Source organism: Acomys russatus, chromosome 17, assembly GCF_903995435.1.
Source record: "Acomys russatus chromosome 17, mAcoRus1.1, whole genome shotgun sequence".
Lineage (NCBI taxonomy): Eukaryota > Metazoa > Chordata > Mammalia > Rodentia > Muridae > Acomys > Acomys russatus.
Window position 1 is genome coordinate 53937433 of NC_067153.1, and position 17725 is coordinate 53955157.

The window sequence follows — 17725 nt, forward strand, 5'->3', positions numbered from 1 at the left end:
TGAGTTTGAGGCTACCCTGGTCTAGATAGTAAGTTCCAGGACATGCAGGGTTTTGGTATAGAAACCCCCCAGATCTATTTATTTTGTGTGATGCTAGATCATTTTATTATATTGGATGCCTTGAATAAAATGGGAGCATTTTGCTCACAAAATCTGATTCTCCTGAAAATTTAAATTCAATATGAAACAGCATTTATGATTGCGATGTTGACGTCTTTCTGTCTACCATCTATCTATCTACCTATCTACCTATCTATCCAGCTATTCTCTGTCTACTACCTACCTACTTTATACATCTATATTTTCAACTTTTGAATAGGTACAGCAGATTCTCTCACTTGTTATTTTCATACAGGTTTATATAAGGTCATTTTCATGCAAGTACGTAACGTGTTTGAACGCAGTCTCCCCTATATCCCCTTACCCTCCCTCTCCTCATCTCTCCTAACTCTCTTTATTCAGCGATGTCTACCAGATAGCTTCACCTGCACTTTCACACATCAGTAAATGTAATATTTCATATCACTGACATCTAGAATCTACAACTGAAAGAGAGCACGTGGCATCTGTCTTTCTGAGACTGACTTAGTTCTCAGTGCTGATTCACTTGTGTCAACTTGATGCAGACTAGAGTTGCCTTGGAACAAAGAACTGCAGCTGAGGGGCTGCCTCCCTCAGACTGGCCTCTGGTGTGTCTGTGGAGCATTTTCCTAATTGCTACTATTAATATGAGGACCCAACATGCTGTGGGACTGCCATCCCTGGGCAGCTGGGCCTGAGCTAAATATGCAAAGCCACTAAGCAAGTCAGAGGAAGCAAGCAAGGATGTAGTATTCCTCTGTGGCCTCTAGGTTCCTGCTTTGAGTTTCTACCTTGGCCTCCCTCAGTGATGGGTTGTAACCTGTGTGATAAACAAATGCTTTCTGCTTCAAGTTGGTTTTGATCAATGTTTATCACAGATTAACCTGTGGTGGTAACTCAGTCTTCAGTTGCATTGGTTTTCTAGTAAAGGCAGTTATTTGTTTCTTTGAATGATTTAGCATTTTCATTGTGTACATGAAGCACATTTCCTTAATCCATTCCTCTGCTAGAACCCACGTTGACTCTATTACTTAGCTGTTGTGAATGATGTTCCAATAAACTCTGATGTGAAAATATCTCTGAATAGCTGGGTCACGTGGCAGGGCTAGACTTACTTTTTGTTGGCAGATCTCCAAGCTAACTTCCATAGTGTCTGCTGTAGTTTACATTACAGCAGCAGGTGTGCGCTGCCCCTCTCAAAACACATTCTTTAGCATTTGCTGCCACTTGTCATCTTGATGAGCACTGTTTTGACAGGGGGCGAGACTGATCTCAGAATAGTTCTGATTTGCATTTCTTTGATGGCTAGTATATCAGTTGCCAGAGGTAGCTTTTCAGTTTTGCCAGCACCATTTGTCAAAGAGACAGCTGGCAACTGCACAGCAGCTGTGTAGCTTCATTTCTGAGTCCTCTCTTCCCTTCCATTGATTCACATATCTGTTGTTCTGCCAGGGCCATGTTTGTTTTTATTGATACGATTCTGTCACAACTTGAAATCAGATACAGTGACTCCCCCCCCCCCCCCCCTCCACCAAGAATTATGCTCTCTTCCCCACCCCCTTAGGATTTTTTTTGACAACCCAGGGTGTCCTGTGCTTCCACATGAGTATTATGACAGGGTTTTGTATTTATTGTAAGAATGCTATTTAAATGTTTATTAGGATTACGTTGGATCGGCAGATTGCTTTTGGTAGGACGGCCATTTTCATTTTGTTGTTTCTTCCAATCCACAAGCACGGGAAACCCTTTCATTGTGTAGACTCTCACATTCTTCTGTGTTTCTAAGTCTTAGTTGCAGAAGTTCTTTTATTTGTTCGCTTAGGTTTTATTCCATCTTTTTATTTATTTTTTTCTTAAACTTCCTTCTCAGAATGTTAGGCAGTGTGCTGGCTGGTTTTATGTCAACTTGACACAAGCTAGAGTTAACAGAGAAGAGGAAGCCTCAATTGACAAATTCCTCCATAAGATCAGGCTGTGCACAAGCTCAGAGGAGGAGGGGAGAAGGGCTCAGCCCTTTGAGCTGGTTGTCCTGAGCTCTATGAGCACACTGAGCAAGCCATGAGGAGAAAGCCTGTAAGAAACACTCTTCCATGGCTTCCGCATCAGCTTCTGCATCCAGGTTCCTGCCCTGTTCCAGTTAGTGTCCTGACATCTTTTTTTTTTTTTTAATTTATTCTTGTTACATCTCAATGTTTATCCCATCCCTTGTATCCTCCCATTCTTCCCTCCCCCGCCCCATTTTTCCATTATTCCCCTCCCCTATGACTGTTCCTGAGGGGGATTACCTCCCCCTGTATATGCTCATAGGGTATCAAGTCTCTTCTTGGCAACCTGCTGTCCTTCCTCTGAGTGCCACCAGGTCTCCCCCTCCAGGGGACATGGTCAAATGTGAGGCACCAGAGTACGTGAGAAAGTCATATCCCACTAATAAAGAGTGGTGTGGGAGTATAAGCCAAACAAACTCTTTCTTCCCTATCTTGCTTGTAGTCCTGATGTTTCATCACAGTAATAGAAACCCTTATTAGGACCTTTAGTATATAGGACGACTTCTGATTCTTCTTCACATTAGTTGTGCATTTTGCTACACTGTTGGAGGTGTTTATCAGTTTTTTGGTCAGTCTTTATGTACAGAATCATTTCATCTACAGGTGAAACATCATTGACTTCTTTCTTTACTATTTATGTCCTTTCAATTTTCTTCACTTTCTCTTACTGCTCTAGCTGAGGCTTCAAGTACTATATGAAATAAGAATGGGGAAAATGCGCACACTTGTTTTGCTCCTGACAACAGTGAAAAATGCATCCAGTTTCCCTCACTTATTGGAATGGTTGTAGGATATATATTATTTTGGGTTCCATATAGATATAGTTTGTTATTTGGGGATAAATTTCTTCTACTCTTAGTCTTCTCAGGGCTGCTATCATAAAGGGATGTTGGGTTTTTTTCAAAAGCCTTTTCTCCATAGAGCTGATCATGTGAGTTGTCCTTGTGTCCATAATTTAATGTATTATGTTTACCATATATTTTGTTTATATTTTAATATCCTATGTTTAATAATATATTATGTAAAATATATTTATTGACTTGAATATCTTGAACATATTGCTTTATTTCTGCATCTCTAGAATGAGAGTGACTTGATCCTGCTTGTGATTTTGTACTGAGATATTTTTTTTCCCTATTGATCAACACAGAACAAAGTCTGTGGTCTTTGTGGAAATAACAATGGTGACCTTAAGGACGACTTCACAACAAGGCACTCTTCGATAGCTGCAGGAGCATTGGAATTTGGAAACAGTTGGAAAACAAGTCAGGAATGTTCAGATACAGTAACTCAAAACTACCCGTGTGACTCAAACCCATACTGCAAAGCCTGGGCTGAGAAGAAGTGTGAGATCATCAGGGATAACACCTTCAGAGACTGCCACAGCAAGGTAGCACCACTCTGAGCACCATTGCTTGCAAGGGTCCTTCCCAGACACCCAGACACTCATGTGTCATGCTCTGTCTAGGTGGACCCCACTACTTACTACGATGCATGTATTGAAGAAGCCTGTGCGTGTGACATGGAGGGAAAGTACCTCGGCTTCTGTACTGCCGTGGCAATGTATGCAGAGGCGTGCAATGCAGCTGGAGTCTGTGTCTCGTGGAGAAAGCCAAACCTTTGCCGTAAGTGAACTCTGGATGTTAACGGCTTCCCAAAAGTTGTAGATAGACAGAGTTGTTTCCGTAAAGAATTGTTCTTCCCCTCAGATTTTCTATTAAGCACATTTCTTACATCTAGAGAAGGTTGAGAACATCTTAATATATTTGTTTATGATAGTGAAAATATCCAACTGAAAATAACACAAGGAATTACATTTCTGTTTAATTTCAGTTAGAAAAAAATCCTTTTGCGCATAGAGAAACTGTATCAAATACTGATGGGAAGTGCACCTCTCTCCCACTAGATGAATGATGAGTTTGGTTCAGCCTCTTGTACTGCTCTTGCTTGAAAATCCTCACATATATTGTTTCCTTGACATAGAGCCTTACAGAAAATGCATGTGAATATGAAATGAATCTCTACACATAGAGCCACATACTGTAATAGAAATCAGTCAGCTGTTTCCCCTGTAAGCAAGGCATGATGGGAGATGTTCCAAATAAATTAGAAGCATCGACAGAATAAACACTGCATTCCACTTACAAGGTTTAGTGACATAGCAGCCTTTTCAATTACTTTATTTGAACACTACTACATAGCAAAAGAGCTTAGTTTTCTCAAAGCCTTTGTGAGATAGTGTTTTTACTGTACACCAGGCTGCTGCAGAACTCACTATGTAGCTCAGGCTGGCTTTAGTCTTCTAGCAATTCTCCTGGCCAAGCTTCTTCAGTGATTAGATTATAAGAGTGAGCCACTGTCATGCCCATCAGTTTTGTTTTTCACAGGAGTAGCCCAAGACCATCACAGAACACAGATATTTACCTTACAATCCTTATCAGTAGCAAAATTAAAGCTATGAAGTTTCGACCAAAAACAGTCTTATGGTTGGGGGGACACCACAAGATGAGAAACTATATTAAAGGGTCACAGCATCAGGAAGGCTGAGAACCACTGGTTTGGGTGATGGGTTGAAATATCTCCAAATGAGATGCAAAGGGAAAAGAGGTTGCTAAGGCTATAAGCTCTGTGTGTGTGTGTGTGTGTGTGTGTGTGTGTGTTCTGTTGGCCTGTAGAACAATTTACATAAAGCCACAGATGCTTGATGAGGTTGAATGACTCATATTTAGGTCAATAATTGGTGTCATCTAGTATCCTTTTAAATAATTCTTAGAAATTGGAAGGTGGGACTTGCGATACTAGGAAAGAAAGTAATTTGCTGCAATTCGATCCTAGCTGTGTACTGCGACTACTACAACGCACCTGGAGAGTGCAGCTGGCACTATGAGCCTTGTGGTACAGTGACGGCCAAAACATGCAAAGATCATGTCATTGGCAAAAAGTTTTCCTCGCTTTTAGAAGGTAAGACGTGTTTGAAAGCTTGTGAAAATGACGCTGTCTTCAGAAGTAAAGAATATTAGTTTTTCTCAATTCAATGTCTGAGTCATTTTTATTTTAGCAGTAGTTTTATAGAACCTTTTATTTAGATGCAAATGTCCTTTCTTGGGAGGGAGATGGTGATGTGGCCCTGCTGTTGGCCTTTATTTTGTCATGTGATGATATGCATACATGAAAAAAAAAAAAAACAGCCTCAGAATGCCTCTCGCAAAAGAACAGAGTTTGAGGTGAGACTGAGCATCTCTGTGCCTCACTTGAACACACTTTATTCTTAGCATTGTATCTCCTAGAGAGAAAAGCATGGCAGGAAAAAGAATGACATAACTTTTCTAAAGCCACCTCTGTGACAAAGCCTAGTCACTGAGATATTTTATTGTGACCCCTGTGCCTTCTCTCTCTTGGGAAAATTAGGCATTTGGACATATCACCCACAGTCAAGAGACATACCTAACCAAAGCTTGCTTTACATGCACATCATTAGAGTAGCAAATCATTCAGGAAAACAAATAAATTTAAATATACTTAAAACAAGAATACACCTGAGAAGAAATCTTAAGGGCTGGAGAATTGGCTCAGAGGTTAACAGCACTGACTATTCTTCCAGAAGTCCTGAGTTCAATTCCCAGAAACCACATCGTGGCTCATAGCCATCCATAATGTGATCTGATGTTGTTTTCTGGCCTGCAGGTGTACATGCAGGCAGAGCATTGTATACATATTAAATCTTTAAAAACAAAAAGGACTGAGAAGAAAACTTAAGTTGACTATAGTTGTTACATTATATAAAATTATACCTTTGGTTGGTGCACCTGCGTCCCATTCTCACATTTCCATAAGAATGATGCTTTGCTGTCCTCCACCTCAGTTCACAGAATCATGGTAGTGACTTCTGATGGAGTAGGATGAGTTTTGAGAAACAGAGATGAACTGTGAGCTGTTGTCCTTGCAGGATGTTATGCCAAGTGTCCAGAAAACGCACCCTATCTGGACGAGAACACTATGAAATGTGTCCAGTTGTCCCAGTGCAGCTGTTTCTACAATGATGTCATCCCAGCAGGAGGAGTCATTGTAGATGACTGTGGAAGAACATGGTATGTCTTCTGCTATTTTCTTGTGAGCAGTTCCATCTTTGATAGTAGTTAACAACATGGTTTTGTGTGTGTGTGTGTGTGTGTGTGTGTTTTGTTTTGTTTTTAGTCATGAACCATGGCATGGTTTTTAAAATCTTTAAATCTTATAAGAAGATAGCAGAAAAAGTCATTATGTAGTTTAGGGCAAAGACTGTGACTCTACAGATGTTGATCATATTTGGCAGACTGTCGGATACATAGTCATGTTGATGAGACTCTACTAGGAAGACATGCTTATTAAGTAATGAAATTGAGGTTGACAGTTTAAAAAAGAACTTGGCTACTCGACTGTGAATCATTAAGTCATTCTGCAAACTCTGTGGGGAAATGAGCAGGAAGACAGGCTGTCGAGCACATAAGCAACTGAACTCAGTGTGCGCTGAGGGAGGCGATTAGTGCTCTTCTTGGTTCTGTTCTGTCTCGCGTTGACCACTTGACAATCTGTTGTCCTCAACTTGTGAAAAGCATGACACTGGGAGTCGAACTCAAACTCATTGTTTTCCTTCTCCAATTTTGCTTTCAGCTCTTGTACTGCTGGCGAGCTGGACTGCAATGGTGAGTAACGACTCCCTTTCCTCTGGCTGCTTTAGGAATCACAAGGTAAGGGACTCGGGATCCTTCGTAGACCACCAACAAGCCAGAAGCACATAGCCACACTTTCGACTGCCTGTCTGGGACTGGCATCATTCCAACCTGTGTGACTGTTCATAGAGGATCACTCTTTAAAACCAGGGCTACAAGGAATACTCATGACTATTTACTGCATGGATGCCTTGACATGGATTCTTGTGTTTTCTCTAATGCATGTGTACCCTGATATCTGATACTCATGTCTCCTCTACCACATGCAGGCCCTGGCATCTACTACTTGTGTGCCTGACACAATGGTACTCATGAGTGCCACCCCTACTGCATGCACGCCCTGACACCAGATTATTACATGCAGCTCCCCTACTACATGTAGTCTCTGACACCTGATACTCATGACTGTTTTCTCTACTGCATGCATGCCTTGACCTCTGTCTGTTTAGGGAATTAAAAGGTCGAAGAGCCACCAGCCAAGGCAGTTTAATAAAGGGATGGAGCAGAAACAGCACAGAAAGGATAAAAGTGGATTGATGGGCTCATGGGAAAGCATATGCTACAGATGCGTCCTAAGCTTGGGACGTGGCATAGTGATAAAGCGCTTGCACTGCCAAGGGCAGGGCAAAGTCCTAGGTTCAGTCTTGAGGACCTTGGCAAAGCAAACAGAAAACCTCAATGAGTTCCTATCAAAAGAACTCATGAACCAGTCTTCCTTAGTATTAACAACCTTAAGACATAAAAACAAAAGACCTATGCCTTCTAGATGACTTAAGACGTACTGTTCCGTCAACATTTTCAATTCCTGCCAATAACACTCATCTGCGTTTATTTCAGAAACTCCTCCTACAAATTCAACACCAACAGGTAAAGTTCCAATTCTGTTTCAAGTGTGGCCCTGATTTTTGTGTCAATAACTCTTATTTATAGTCTTATACCGCTTTGTGCCAGTAAAAATAGGTTGGCAAACTAGATGATATAAATATGAACTAAAAATGTTACTAGAAAATATCAGAATATTATTCCATCATATTTCTACAAAATTAAGTCAGGAAAGTGATTACAGCTTGCCGGAAATATTTCTTGCTACTTAGTTAAATATCATCACCCTGAGTTTGACATCTTTAGGTGATAATTAAATAAGTGGTAAAATGAAGTAAATGTGGGTGTCTTAATGATATAAATATTTGAAAATTATCATCTCACTTAGAGGTGCTTTGAAAATGGAAATAGTTCATTCCCTAGTCTTAAATCATATAATTACATTATTTTATAAAGGTGATTAATGTTCATGTAAGAGAATTCTTGGGCAAATATGCTTAACTTGTTTTTGAGAGTTGAGTTTACTGGCAGTTTGAACACTCTTGGGGTTACTATTAACACACTACTTCCTTGTGTGGAAGAGATTGGATTTTATTTCCTGCTGACCACTGTTTGGAGGTCACAAAAATCCAGAGGTTGGGGACCTTAGACTCTAGTGATAAAGTTCGAGGGCCTTGTCTATGTGCTGATGACACTGTAGATATGACTGCCCACATCCCTGAGGCCGAGGGATCACTTGTTCTCTGTGCAGTCCTTATAAAGTTCCTGAGAGGTCCAGCTAGCTGATATTTAATGTATTACAAACACTAGAATATACTAGAAAGGAATTAGTTATTTTTATGTCTATGCTATTTGTGGTGATTTACATATGAGTGTTTTGTCACTTCTACAGATAACAGAAATTATCTACAGATAGTTTCATAAATTTTAATTGTAGTTGAAGACAACCTACTTCTTGAATGAAATTCCCTAACAAATATCCCACATCTAACTTGTTTTCCTAAATACTGTGTTCCCAAACAGTTTCTGTGACCACAGCTACTTCCGGATTAAGCACCTCAACAGGTAAATACGCACAAAATGTTTCATATTATTATTTTTAGTTTATACATAGATAGCAAAGTGTATGTGAAGTTGAGGCATATGAGGCCTGCCTCCGATCTGCCAGTATTCGTTTATTCACTTCCTACATGTTCATGCTAAGCAGGGGGTTGAACTGTAGGTGAAGAGCACGGTCCCTATGGCATGAACAAACATCTTGCATGTTGTTGGCTAAGAGGCAGAAACGATGCTAGCAAATTCTGTGTTAAATTCTCACTTAGCTCCCATGAGTTAAGTTAAAGCCACGGCTAGTAGATTACAAAGATATGTTGAAATATGTAAAAGTCTGATAAATCAGCCTTATGTACATTTGGAGTGGGGGCACCTTATCTAGATGAATACATTTTAAGCTTTGTCCACCGATGTAATTTTAACCTACATTTTTCAAACCATTTGTCTCCTCTGCATAGCAGTGACACTAGTGCCCAGCAGCTCCAGCTCAGGTAAGTGTTTGTCAGCTGGGAACATCAGACCTATCTGTCTTTCCTTCCAAGGTTTGTGCCTTTACAGTGATGGTGTGCTTGGAAGTACAGGTGCTTCTGTCTTTGAAAAAAAAAATGTGATAGAATTTGTCTTCTGAAAAAAAATCACAGTTTCCTGATGTTTGTTTATGATTTTTAATTGTTAGAATGTCATTTCTACATTTTACTTTGTCTTTTCGATCAAAGTTTTCTGAAGTATTAGTTTTGAGTTAAACTATTTTATGGATAACCATAGCGGCTCTCAGAAGCATAATATTTTAATATTTCTCCACACAAAGTTTCATTTTTCCATCGATTTCTCACATTCAGCAGCTTCCATTCTAGGGATTATAGCACTAGGAAGTGAAGAGATAGGAAGTTTAATCAGAAAGTTTATAAAAATTATCAATAATTAAAAAATTAAATCTAAAGACTTTTCAGGTATAAACACAGGGTAACATATATAGTATAAATATTGATGTGATTGTGTATTTGAACAACTAAGGTCTAAACTCTCCCATCCAATGTTCCTAGTTTAGCCAGTACAATCACTGTGTAGGCTTCAGTGCCTTAGACAAATGAAAACCCGAGAAGACATTGTTGAAAGAAAGCGACTAACCAATGTGTCACTACAACTTTACACCTTTATGCTCCCACTTCCCCACACAGACAGTATTAAGGAAATCATAAAGGGATTTGCCCTTCCAAATCCACACTATTACAGAAACGCCTCCTTTTCCTATGATCAGGGCCTTCTCCCACCAGCCTTCTTGATTTTTTCTTGTCCTCTGACTTTCTGTGACTAAGGTGACTTTTAGATTATAAAGTCATATAGTATGGAATCATGAATATAATTCAAAATATTTTATAATGCTTAGTGTTATTTATTTGATAACCACTATCCTTTACATACAAATAAATGAAATTGGACAAAAATAAATAAATGAAAGCAGTTACCTGTATCAGCCATCAGGTCTGCAAGATGGCTCAGCTGGTAGAGGGGCTTGCCACCAAGCTTGAGGATCTGAGGTTGATCCCTGGTATCCACGTGGTAGAAGGAAAGAGTCAGCTATTACCAGTTGTCATCCTTTGACCACCACAAGCTTGATGAGGCATGTTCCCCGCCAATTAATAACAACTGTTAAAAATGGCTGAGATATTATTGAAACCATAGCTTACAGCTGTATCGTCATTCTTGCTAACTTCATATCCTGTTGGCTTTTCATCAGCAACACCCAAGAATTAGAAATCTTAGGCAGGCCAGCTTATTTCAAGATGTTTTCTCTGCGTCATGTACTCATTATTTCATGTCCCCAGGGCAACTGCAGTTTGAACCGGTGTGTTTTCTGCATGTTTTCATGTTAGTGCTGAAGGAAGGACTCTATGCAGCATTAACTGGGCCCTGAGCGGTGAACCACCATGTGTCTAATGCTTAGCTTAGCATTGCTTCTGAGACGGTCAAGCTGGATCAGACCCAACGTTCCGTTTTAGTTAATTATCTATGACAGCTCTGAGTCTTGCAACCCTTTAAATGCCTAAAACTAATGAGGTAGTATCATTTATTCCTTCTTATTTGCAAGTGAGCACAGCACAGAGAGGAATGTGCCTAAAGGTATTTGCTGGAGAGTTCCAAACAAAGAATTACAATGTAGAATTTGTTCATATTCTAGTTGTGGTGTCTCTGTGTGATGATGTTTAAGAGAAAGATTGATCCCGAACAACCTAAATCATTTACTGAAGTACCCACATTCAAACTGTGGCTTCAATTTCATACTGGAACTTAAGCTAACATTTTAAAATACCCCTTCAGTCAGCTTATTTTAAAATAATAAAACTCACACTAAATAGTTTAAATAAAACGTATCTTAAAAACTTGAATGGAAGGGCAACATAGCAGCATAGCAGTGGCCAGGCAACAGGCATTTATTTTTTAATTAATTAACTTATATTATTACACATATATACAGTAAACAACATATAGCAAGAAGAATGACAAAACAATCAGGAATTATGTAAATGTTACATCCATAGTGTTTTGGCTATTTGTATTTGGCAAACTTGAAGAAAACATGTTTTCTATCTTGGTGAGTCTAAAATTCTGAATGTAAATCAATATTTATCCTGTCTAATCTCTATCAACTTAAAACATCTATCAGACCAAAAGAAGTCTTAACCCCTACATAACTAAGCTTAAAAGGCTCTTCTTTTAAACAAAGTATCAAGACAAATATGTTAAGTCAATAAAGTTGCTGGGAAATGTCTTTGCAAGAGCAACAACAAAAATTTTTAAAAGGAGCGTTAAATAGATCAAAATTTTGAAAGATAATACTGAAATGCTATAAGCAGTTTCTCAAGAAAGTATGGACAGGAATTTACCCCATTTATTTATTTTATTTTTCCATAGTAGGAAAATTAGAGAGTTAGATTGCCCATTGTTATGGAAGTCCATGTAGAGATTAAATGAACAAGTCCTTCCCTGTTTTCTCAGGCTCAGCTGGAACTTCAACTCCTGCTGTCTCCACAGCTGGAAGTGAGGGTACCTCAACAGTTCCAAGCTCGATCTTCAGTAGTCCTGCCCTCACAACAACAGGTAAAGGATCCTGGTCCCAGCCAAGGAATTGTTATTAGAGATGCTACCCACATAATAGTTTTCACATAGATTTTTCCATGTATCTTAGCCTTTCAGCAACTTGTGTGCATTTTGTTACAATTACATACTTCTACTTCCTGGTGTGTGGGAGCTCTAAAGCACATTAGTCTAACTGTTTTTGTTAAATTATAAATGTGGCCTAATAATGTTTATTATTAGGCCTATACTTATTATTGTGGTAGTATTTTCTAACCCCCTAACAATCAATCAAGACACAGACAACTGTTATATTTTAAAATAGCCTTAGTTAACCTCGGCCAGGGCAGATATCAATCCCCTAAACTACTTCTCATAGTGGGGCAGGTATGGCATCCCTGTCCCAATCCCATGCCATCTGCTCCTAATAATTTCTATCAAGCTACCTCCCATCCATAATCCCATATACTTGCTAATGTTCTTCATCTGGGCCAAATCCTCCATCCACGCCAGCCCTGTGCTTCTTCTCCACCTAACTCATGATGGCACAACCTTCATCTCGTCTCTTCTCCTCAGGTCTCCCTTCTTCCCAAGATTCTCTCTGTTTCCTCAAGCCCAGGAGCCTTATCCACACCTATATCATTTGTCCTGCCCAGGTGTAACAGCCTTTTATTAGTTACCATCAAAATACATTAGACCAACCCCAACAGATAATTGTTTTTTTTTTTTTTTTTTTTTTTTTTTAAATCCTTTATCAGGGTCAACCGGTAGTTCTCAAGGTATAACCACAGAGGCTGAAAGTCAAAGTGCAAATGAAACCATCTCCTCAACAGGTAAGCCAAGAACATCCAAAGCTTTGCTTTGCAATACATTTGCAGATAGGTAGACCTCTCTCTGCTCAACTGTAAGTTTACCCTGAGGAGAATACAGGAGAATACGTGCCTGGGGCCTAGGCTAACTCACTTGGGATGTTTCTAGGTCTCTGTTCTAGTGACAGCCCACCCATTTGAGTGTGTGTGGTAGATGGTGACACACAGATGCAAAGGACTGTGTCTGCATCTAGATGGGAGACCTGCATAAAGCCAGGCTGAGCCTTTCACAGAGGTCCCTTCCTGAGGACCACACTGGTCCTTCTCCAATGATATCACCTTCCTCGTACTGAGGACCACACTTTATCAACTCCCAGTACTGCCACCTTAGGGAATCAGCCTTTAAAACATAAACCACTGAGAATACTCAAGCCATATTCAAACTATATAAATGGTACTTTCTATCCCATACTATAGTGTCTAATATGCATACTAGCATAATATGCTCTTAATAGTCATAATCTCAACAGAATTTCTATATCATTATTCAAATGAGACGAGAAAGAAACGAGTAGGGAGATTCAAGCTGGCAAAGACAGACTGTAATATAGAATCCCACACCTTATATGTAAGGCCTGGGCTTTGTGGTCTCTGCAAAAGATCTCACATGCAATGAAAGGCCAAGAGAAAATTCTTGTGCTTGTACATTAATGACTGAATCTGAACTATATCCATAACTTTCATGAACAAGATATTGCTATGCTTTAAGCAGAGGTATTTTTTATTATGAGCAGAGCTTTAAGTGTCCTCTGGCCCTTGCTCAGTCAGTAGTTTTATGAACTTCAGTGTGTTCGTTCCTCTGTTGGCCTTGCCTGTGGATCCACAGTCTGTCCAGACTTTCCAGGCTGCCTAACTCACCACCTAAGAACACAAAAGTGCTTACGGTGTGGTTCCTGGGGCAATAGAGCATGATTTTGGGATTTGTGAGAAAAGCAAAGGAGCACATAAGCTTACAATGGGGAGCTGTTGAGTGGACCCCCCCCCCCAGAGAGTGTGGTAATGAGTTCTTTAAGCAGTTTATATCCATCAAACAGAGAGCCAACTGCTCTGCCATCCCTCTTTCCTGAATTCACTCCTGATTCACACTTATCAGTAAAACCCACCCTAAATGAATTTCCCATGCTTAACTCCCATCATGCCGTCATGTTACTTAAAATTGTGTAATTCTTGTAACAGCTTTTAAGGTCAATCACCCTCACCCTTTACATGTTCTTAAAAGTGTTTCTTTTAGTGTAAGCATGAGGCTTACTCTAATGTGTTGATTAGCTAACTCATAGGTTGGTTCTATTCATAATATTCATGTAGACTGGATTTGTGGATTTAAGTTTATAACAAGTATTCTTGAAACAAGGCATATTTCATATCAAAATAAACAGAACAGCAAAAATAATAAGTAACTGGCTCATTCTAAGTAGCTATTAAAATTGATTGGCATTTTAGAATGATGACCATTTAGATTGTATTCGCTGAGATCCAAGTCAGAAATACTTGGGTGAGAATGGTGAGTCAATCAGCTGTGTCCCTTCTGGTTATGAGTACACTGAGGGCTGTCTCATAATTTATGTATGCCTTAGGTGGGAGGCAACATTCAAATATGTTTGCTACTGACTCATGATGTGATAGTAATCAAAACAAAATACATATTTAGACACAAAGAAACTTGATGTGATGACATTATTTCTATGGAATAAAAGCTTATGTTTTATATGATTTTATTTTATTTTTTAATTTCATTTGTCTATTCCAGCAACTTTTAAATTACCAATGTAGGAAGCCAGATTGGAAATTTTCTAGTATTTATCTTTGGGTACAGACTATCTGTAGGCATAAGATTACTGCATAGTTTAAATTCTAATTTCCTGTTTAAATGTTGTGTAAACTCTGCTCCCCAATTGTCCCCCTGTTATGTCAATAAAGCAACTTATAGCCAATCAATGAGCAGGGGAGAGAATAGGGCTGGACTTCCTGCCAGCCAGGGGAGGAGTAGTCAAGGGGAGAAGCCAGAGGAGTAGGCCACCAGGAGAGGTCCAGGAAAAAGGAGGAAGGAGCTAGTACAGAAGAAAGCTACAAAAGTGCAAGTATCACTGGGATGTTTGCTGGGAGTAAGACAAAATAACACAGAGGGTTAAGAACAGACTTAAACTGCTCAGATTGTGTTGTGAAGCCTTGTTATAATAAAAGAGCCTCAATTATTTGTGTGATAGCCGGGTTAAGAAATAAGGTAAAAGGACACCAGAGTTCGTGTGAAAGTCAGACCCCACTCTCCACTCATCTGTGAAGAATGTCCTGTACATTGGCTAGATCTGGGTAGGGGTTCGAAGTTTAGTGCACTATTTGTCCTTGTTTGAGCAGGACCCCTGGGCCCACATCCGCCCATCATAATGTTCTTCTTATAGGTTTCTAGGGCCCTCTGCATCCTTCTATTTCCCCATCCTCCCGTGCTTCTCTCACCTAGAGTCCCAATAGCATATCCTTCTGCTGGCACTCAGAGGAAGGATAGCAGGCTACTGAGACTTGATACCCTATGATCATATACAGGGGGAAGAGGTCCCCTCAGTCACAGTTATAGGGGAAGGGAGTTAGGGGAAAATGGGAGGGAGGGAGGAATGGGAGGATACAAGGGAGGGGATAACTATTGAGATGTAATATAAATAAATGAATAAAATAAAAAAATATATGTAAAGAAATAAGGTAAAACGAATAAACACTGTTTTATAAAAATAATTTCAACAATTATCTGAGAAGCAATAGGTGCAGTAGAAAGCGTGAGTGTGTCTTGTTGATCCTCTGTCAGCCAATTGGGTTATCAGGACCAAGTCACTTAAACCCATCTGATAAATGAAACGAGATTAATACTGGTGGATTTTTAGAAGGTAAGGTGAATTGGCTCATATCTTGAGCATCATGTTATTTTTATCAGTAGGAACAGCCAGTACTTCTGCACCACCTTCTAGCAGTGAGACAGGCAGCACCACGAGGGGCCCAGGCACTGGAGCCACAAGCCCAGGAAACACTGGTGAGTCAGAACATGCACATTATTAGTGCCTATTAAGTGAGCGCAAAATCACCAAACGTTGGCTGTCGCATAAAAGATATGCCAGGAGATTAGAACTTGATTTGGGTCTCTCATCTCACACTTCTAAAAAGCTGGCAAATGGTAAAGCACTTCTATTGCATTTATTAAGTACAAGGGAAGAGTCCATGAGGCCAACCTCAGGGTCAGGCAGAATGAATACTCCTATCGCATCAGGTGTTGAGGCCACTAGCACTCCAGACCCCAAAAGCAAGGCAAGGACTCCTTAGAGGTCCACAGTAGAGCTGTGGGGTCAGTATAACCCTTGCCTATATCTCAGAGTATTGTAATGAGATACTCTGCTAATCATGGATACAATGTAGGCAATAGTGACTCGAGTGATGGTAATAGCATGCCTGGGAGTGTTTTCTACATAACTACCTGAGCGCATGAAGCACTGTTCTTTCCCCCGGAACAAGTGGCAGAACAGATTCAGCCATGACCGGAGCTGCTCGTGAAAACACATCTGGAGGAACAGGTACTCTTGGAGCACAAGGGTAACAGGAGACTCTAGACATACATACAGGGTTAGTGCTCAAAATGTATCCAAAGTTATCTGGGAAAGGTTATTTGGATGGTGGCAAGTGTCCAGAGATTGGGAGGAAAGTAAGATAGTTATTGTATATGAGTTGTAAGGGATACAGTGACAGTCTGGCAGCTACAACCTCTCATTCTGGCTTCACTCTACAAAAGGAGAAGCTGGTGGTCGTACATACTCAGAAGAGAAGGTGAATGGAACTTTACAGGCCTGCCATATTGTACTAGTAAAGAGTACTTTAATGGAACTGGCATGCGGTTACTGTTAGAGAAGTCGCAAGAAGTAAAGAAACAAGTGAAGTTTGCTTGACTGACAGATCTACTTTGTCACAAGAGAGAATAGGAAAACTTCAAGTCACTCTCCCAAGAGAATCGAGTTTCTGAGTAGACTGAGATAGACCTTAAAGGCATTCCCATCTGCATCGCTCTGTCAGCTAAGAACACGGAACACAACGTTAAAGCATTTCCTAGCTATTCGAATTTCTTTTCAGAACTTTCTGCTAACTCCATAGTCTATTTTTAACTTGGTTGTTTGTTTTCTTGATATGTATGTATGTATGTATGTATGTATGTATGTATGTATGTATCTATCTATCTATCTATCTATCTATCTATCTATCTATCATCTATCCATCCATCTACCTACCTGCCTATCTACCTACCTATATATTGAGTTTTTTGAATGTTCTACCTATGAATCCTCTCTTGAAATAGTAGCTGGTAAATATTTTCTCCTATTCAAGAAAATGCCCCCTCAGTCTTGTCTATGGGAAAATCTATGATGTAATTCCTCATTTAAGGTCATGCTTCCCAGTATGTTAGGTTCCTCTCAAGGTGACAAAATCAACTGTGACACTGAGAGATAGATATCTGGTTTCCTTTTTCTGCATTATGAAATTCAGTTTTTCCAACATTTGCTGAAGATGTTATTTTTCTCCAATGTATATTTTTGGTGTCTCTGTCAAAAAATATGTAGCTTTGTGGATTTATATATGTGTCCCTCATCCTATCCCATTGGCCTATGTGTCTCCTTCTGTGACAATATCAAGGTGTTGTTATTACTGTGCCTCTGCAGTATAGTCTGAAATCAAGCATGATAACAGCTCTTCTAGCATTTTTGTCGAGGATTATTCTGCCCCTTCTTGGTCTTTTGTGCTTCCACATGAAGTTTCAGATTGATTTTTTTTTTTCATATTTCTCAGGAGAAGCATTGGATTTTGGTTATGGACACGTTGAATTTCTAGTTTACTTTTTGTAGGATGACCATTTAAACAAGACTGAATCTCATTTACAAAGATGAAAGGTCTTTCTGCCTTCTAGTGTCTTCTTCAATCTCTCCATGTTGCAGTTAGCACAGCCTATTAACTGTAAGGCTCTCAGCCATAACGATGCCCACACAAGCTGTGTCTTTCAAGTATGCTCAGTTTATTCATGCAAACATTCCTTATAATATCCTGCTAG

At 39.7% G+C, this 17725-nt stretch overlaps 1 protein-coding gene across 1 annotated transcript in view; it reads left to right on the top strand.

Moving 5' to 3' along the window:
- The window catches only part of Muc19 (mucin 19, oligomeric), a 76482-nt gene extending 65857 nt beyond the window's left edge, over positions 1 to 10625 (top strand). Inside the window, exons 31-37 of the mRNA XM_051159378.1 lie at positions 3277 to 3516; positions 3595 to 3751; positions 4962 to 5087; positions 6073 to 6214; positions 6777 to 6808; positions 8681 to 8722; positions 10537 to 10625. Of these exons, the coding sequence (XP_051015335.1) occupies positions 3277 to 3516; positions 3595 to 3751; positions 4962 to 5087; positions 6073 to 6214; positions 6777 to 6808; positions 8681 to 8722; positions 10537 to 10625 (828 nt within the window). The remainder of the gene's footprint in view (positions 1 to 3276; positions 3517 to 3594; positions 3752 to 4961; positions 5088 to 6072; positions 6215 to 6776; positions 6809 to 8680; positions 8723 to 10536) is intronic.
- Positions 10626 to 17725: the final 7100 nt, after the last annotated feature.